At 40.5% G+C, this 6,221-nt stretch overlaps 1 protein-coding gene across 1 annotated transcript; it reads right to left on the bottom strand.

The window, feature by feature from the left end:
• Window positions 1-1,191: 1,191 nt before the first annotated feature.
• On the bottom strand, window positions 1,192-5,518 carry cd7al (cd7 antigen-like). Its single transcript, XM_080880409.1, has 5 exons — window positions 5,087-5,518; window positions 3,733-4,086; window positions 3,026-3,415; window positions 1,992-2,101; window positions 1,192-1,558 (listed from the first exon to the last, which is right to left on the bottom strand). Exons 1-5 carry the CDS (start codon window positions 5,145-5,147, stop codon window positions 1,361-1,363), a joined length of 1,113 nt encoding a protein of 370 aa, XP_080736535.1. The 5' UTR covers window positions 5,148-5,518; the 3' UTR covers window positions 1,192-1,360.
• Between the last annotated feature and the right edge of the window lie 703 nt (window positions 5,519-6,221).

Genomic DNA, 6,221 nt, shown 5'->3' on the forward strand with positions numbered 1-6,221 from the left:
TAATGCATTAGACAGAGATTACTGAGACATGTGACCACACTTCACTTCTATGAACCTGAGTGAAACCTAAGTTTCACTAAATATCTGTCTTCACCACCATTGGTCTTTATGCTCTTTGCTTTTCTGCGTCTGTTGCATCCAGCCAGAGACATGGCATACTTGTTGGAGTGCCTCTCTGGTAAGGGGGCCCCTTCTCACAAAAAAAAATCCCTTCAGGTGATGAGGAAGAGCGCCATTCAGACCCACAGAAAAAGAAGAACGGTGTGTTTTAATGCTACGGTTCAAAAGGACACATGAGGTACAGATTATCTGATGAACCCCTCCACCTGGCTGTCCTTTCAGCCTTTTTGTGCGGCATGTCTCTTTGCAGATGTCCATGAGGTGGTGTGGCTTGTTTTCAGTGACAGTGACACTGGTCACAGCTGGGTCACAGCTGCTCTATCAAAGCCCTCAGAGCTTGATTGAATTTTAGCTGTTTCTTTGCATAGTTAATTTGAGTTGTGCACCTGCAATTGTGGTGTGTGTTGACCCCTGGGCAGGTGTGAGATATTATCAGTTTTGGTCTGTGTGGAGTTTCTCCCTCTCTGCAAGTATAGTAACATAGTCAGTTCATGGGGGGTTTGTTGTGTGCTTGCTTTGGGCCTAATTGGGTTACTGAGTTGAATATTTAAACAGCCAACTGCTAAGCTTCTTAAAGTAGATAAGTAAAGGGAGGATTCCACTTTAGTTGAGGTACGTGTTTGTCTCTTTGCACTAAATGACCTGAGGCCATGCTGGGTTTCCCCCCCTTCCTGGGCCTCATGGCAGCGATAGAGGAATTTGTTGCGGTGCCATGTGAACGCTTTCTGGAAGGGGAACTAGTCAGACATCAACACTGCCAATTGTGGTTTCACCAGGAAACTTGACTAAGAGCTAATTTAGTTGTTAATATTGTATGAAAAGGAAAAAGAAAAGTTGAAGCAAAGCATAGACATGGAATAAAGAATGCTGAATATGGAGATGCCACGAAGGAAGAAATGAGGAAAACCTCAGATGACTCAGTATACTGAAAGGAGGATACTAGTGATCCACTGTGGAGACCCCCTAAAGGGTGATGGATGGACTCAACAAAAACAAGATGACAAATGAAATGAAACGTGTGCAGAAAAAACCTCCGCACGCACATCACGACAAACCAGCTTTGAATTTCAAGATGGATTTTATTGCAGCAGGTCAATAAAATATTACAAAGGATGCACATAGCCAGAAAAATATTTACGCCAAACCAGAAAGTGAACTGACCCCCACCAGCCAAGTTCAGGCACAAATGTCCAACTGCAACATTTTCTTCTGTGTGTTAACTGGAGTTGCGAGTGTCGCTCTAGGTTTTGATGCTGTTGAGAGCTGCTCTTGGAGTTTCATAGTGGTTCTCTGACGAGGATCTCTTCGCTGGGCTGTCTCTGTACTCGGAGCACCCTATGTCCTTCAGACGGAGAGGGGCCTCTTTTTGACTGGGAGACTTCATCTCCTCGTAGATAGGGGCCGGACTATGTGACTTCGCATTGTGGCGTGCTTTGCCCTGACAATCATTGAGCGAGGAAGAGAAGTAAAATAAAGACTTAACACACATTCTCAATTTCCTGTGTCAAAATCAAAGTTTGTCATTTTCTCTCAAGGCGACATCCTTAGTGGGAACTCTTAACCTGACCCTTTCTTGGAAAAAATAAAGGCCAATTTAAGCACATAATGTAAGTAAATGATACAAATTTGTTAAACTAAGAAGAAGAAGAGGGTTTTTGAAAGTGTTCTTCACTGAACTTTAAGACAAACATGTTGATAACTGGCTGCACAAAGTTGTGAAACCAGCGTGGTTTCTGTGGTGAGCTGCAGATCAGCCGTGATCTTAACAAACAGGTGCTGCTTGTGCTAATGCTTCAGTTAGATTTCACTCTCTTGCCCCTGTGTACGAGCATACTCAAGGTAGCACATCACAATCAAAAAAAGACACTCACTTTACATAACACACATCCAGTGAGGAGCAGGAGGAGGAGGAGAACGCCCACAGCTGATGACAAAACGTACAGCAGAGAGGAGTAACTGGAGCAACCGCACCAATGACCACCTGAGGAGAAGCAGAAAGAGGAAGGCGTGTTTAAAATGTGAAACTCCATACCATTCCCCTTTCTTCAACATAGACACACAATCAGAATCAGAAGTCACTTCCTTCTTAGTTTTAAGCTGCAGTTTGAATAATATACCTCAAAAGGATATCAGATAGTGTGGAAACTTCTGCAAACTTTAGGATAAACAGCTCCAAAAAAAAAAAAATCCCCTAAATGTTCATAAATAGGCAAATGTTATCAAACATCTGATAAGATTTGGTTTGCACATTAAAAGCAGGAGATATGCTAAGCAGCACAATGACCTTTAAAGCCTTAAAAACAAAGTGTACACATCCCTAAACCTGCTGAAGATTACAGGATATCTGTTTACAGAGGGGGAAATGTAGAACATCATGACACAAATGATTACAACTTTAAAATAAGACTTCATTAGAATAAAAAACAAAAAGCTTTCAGTTGTTTCCAAATTGAAGATAAGCTTAAAGGATATAGTTCACACTACATTCAGAAACAACCCCTCAATACCAGATACCATCAAAGGAAATGAGTCAGAAATATTCCTGTTCTCATCACTAGCGCTATCAGATTGATTTGGTTAGCACCTTATTAAACTTATCTCACATGCACAATATATTAATTTCTGCTATTGTCTTTGTGTTATCAGTTTTTCACATGCCTACAGAGAAAGAAAAGGGCAAAAGACATTGGAACATTGTTGATGTGAAACTAATACAGACCATAAGCTTTGCTGGCTGTAAAAGCCCCACAGCAACACAGTGTTATTGATTACATCATCAGTGGCAGCTTTGTTAGTAAAAGCTAGAAATTTTCACAATTAGTATGGAAAGAAGTTTCATCTTGAACAGCAAATACCAGTCAGCTGAAGTCACCTGGTGAGAAATTCTCACTGTGATGTGACCCACCTTGTACAGAAATAAAGAATACACGTCTCCCTAGGCTGGTACTGCTATCGGGTTGACCGTGCAGAAGCAGCTGGCAGCTGTACAAAGCACTGTCTTCTGGCTGCAGCTGCTGCAGGGTGAGGTTGTAGGTGATGCCGCCGGGGCCGGGCGCAGAGGACAACTGGACCCTCTCAACAGGGAACTGAGAAAAGGAGGAAGAACGGCTGCCGCTGTGGTGCTGCTTTGAGTTGTACAGCAGTTCTACAGGTCCCCGACCCTTCTGCCTCTTTAGAATCACCCCCTCCACGGCCAAGCCTTCCCCACGTTGGGGGAGGCAGGGGAGTACCGCCGAACCCCCAGCACATCTCTCTATCACATACTCTGGATAAGTGTCCACTGACTCAGGGACATCTCCAAAAGGAAAGGGAATAAAAACGATATAATGGATATGGGTGCCACTAGTAAGGATCAAGTTCCAAATCTGATTTTATTATGTGCATGAGTCTGGCATGATATGTTAAGGAGGAAATGTGCCATACTTAGGAAAAAAACAAACAACCAGAACTGCTCTGTTAAACTTTTAAGATGTTTGAGGCACTGCTGAGACGCTATGTTACGCTTTTTACATCCCCAAAGAAAAAAAGCTTCATCGTAGCACTGTAATATGGTTTGGAAAGTGTAAGTGTAGTTTAATGCTAAACCTAAAATAAATCAAAAAGTACACTCACCAGCACCAACAAGGAGGAAGAATTCCGTCTTTGATGGTATCTTTTCATCTGCAGAGGAAAGATTTTCCACGACAAACTCGCAGTAGTAGCGGTCTGTGTCGCTGGCGTTCAGCTGAGAGATGGTGATATTCAGAGAATAAAGGCTCGGGTCTCCACTGACGCTAATGCGGCTTTTGTCAGCAGAATTGTCAACTGTAAAGTCTTCCTTGGTGTACTTGAACAGCACTTCTTTATGATTCAGCCAGGTGCGTTTCAGGTAGACTCCCAAGGGCGATGGGTCCCTGTGTTCAATCTCACAGGGAAGAACGACAGATTCACCCTCATGCCGCTTCAAGAAGCGAATCTCACTGTGAGCTTTAGATGAAATTAAAATGACAAAAAAAAGAAGCACATCACAAACAGAGAAGAACTAAACATAATTTATTTTTAGCCCAAATTTTCATAAAACTGGGGTATGCAAAATGTAAATACCAGCAATGAAGGTGTATGTGTTTGTATACGTATACAGACAGTATGCACCTAAACAAATGTTTCTAGCGAACGATAAGCTCTTTAATGCGCCGCTCTGTTGTACTACATGCAAAATGTGGTTTGGCATTTATTGAAATAAGGAAGATATTCACTGAAAAGGATGTTATTCTCAAACCAAACGGCATTATGTGACAGATTTTCAGGTTACCAGTTCCACCAACTGGCACTCTACGCCAAGATCACAAAGTGGTGAACCACTTCCCATCTTTACTTTTGAAAGAGTGCCTCTGACTCATGATAGTATTGTATAACATAATAAGGCTTTAGCTGTTACATATTAAAAATTCAAAAGATCTCTCTACATTTTTTTCCGTTAAATGTATTGTTCAAATGATTTGCAAACCATTCTAGTTGCTTTTTAATTTCCATTTTAGATAAGCATGTTTTAAAGTGTTGGAAAAATAAAGATAATTTTCACGTATTTTTTAAAACATTTCACAGATAATTACTGCAGTGGGGGGCAACAAATATATTAAATATGAAGAGTATTGTTCAGCAGAATGTAAAACAAATTGTATGTTTGAAGTCTAGATTACAATCTATCATTGTAATAGACATTAGACTTGCCTAGTGACTATATTTCAATTTCACACTATAACAAAAGGCAAAAAGGTTCAATAAATGTGACCAGACTATTTTCACAGATTTCCAGTGCGCTCTTTTTTGCTTCTATCATTTTATCCACCAGCACTCCAAGTGACTTCAGATTCCTTCGCACAGAAATTACCCAAACCACTGTGCCGCATGCACAATTCACATTGAAAGAAAAACCAGTGATCAAACCACCACCAGCCACCAGCCTGAGGAACACAACCAAACTTACCAAACCCAATCTGCGTGATGACTACAGCCCACAAAAAAGCAAGGTATTGGATCCAAATCATCTTTTACATCACACACTTAAGATCTTGTGGGAAGCCACTGATGGAAACCATAACAGCAGAGATGCAAGTGTAAAAAACTGAATTTCAAGTGTGTCTTACAGTAAATGAAACCAAGAGGAACTCCATTAGCTCCACCTTCAAACCTCAAGACATTCACAAGAGGAAGCGCGAACAAATGAACATCACGACTGTTGGATCAGCTCCTCCTACAGCCATGAATTAAAGCATTTAACACCTCAGCTGAAACAGTTTAGGATCATATTGAGTATTTGCTGAGCACTGGCTCTAAAGAAAGAAGCAGCATGTGCTCTCTTTTGTCTTAACTTCAATTAACTTCAATAGCAGAGCTTTATTTGCATTAATTGGGTTTCACATGTTTCGGAAAAAAACTTTCCTCACATAGTATTTCTGTATGTCCCAGAGGAAATGATGCTGAAGACTCGTCCGTGAACAGGATGTGTCTGCTTTTTGATGATAATTTGCATCATTGGAGAGAGACTAGAAAATAGGTCCAGTGACTGAAGGGAGCTAAAAAGATATTTTATTACTGAAAAATTAATCAAGAAACTCAAGAAAGTACTCTGAAAACATTCAGATCTCAAGTTTTTACTGAAGAATGTAACAGCTTCAGTACATGTTAAATAAACTTGGTCTCAGCTATAAGACAATTGGATCATTCTTCAATATTAGCGATTCACCTTCTATCTACAGACAAAACTACCGAGTATTTCGTTAATCTAGATAAGAATCCTCATTGTTTCTGACTTATGGGGAATTCCAGTTATCAAAACATTCATCATGCTATTGTTCACATTCCAATTAGCAGATATAAGAAAAACAGAACAAATAGGACAGCAGTGTAATGTCATTTGAATGCATCAACAACTGAAGCATGGTAGAAAAAAGTGCATTTCGTGCAACCTCGACCTGCACAAACTAATTTCGTGCTCTAGATTTGTATCAGGAAAACCACAATTAGGTGTCAGAGGTGGCTTTATAGCATTTTTCTGAATAATGAGTCACAGTTTGAGAACTCGCTTTATTTTTGAACTGTTATCTTTACTTCAGTGGCTG

This window comes from Rhamphochromis sp. 'chilingali', assembly GCF_963969265.1.
Source record: "Rhamphochromis sp. 'chilingali' genome assembly, chromosome: 4".
NCBI lineage: Eukaryota > Metazoa > Chordata > Actinopteri > Cichliformes > Cichlidae > Rhamphochromis > Rhamphochromis sp. 'chilingali'.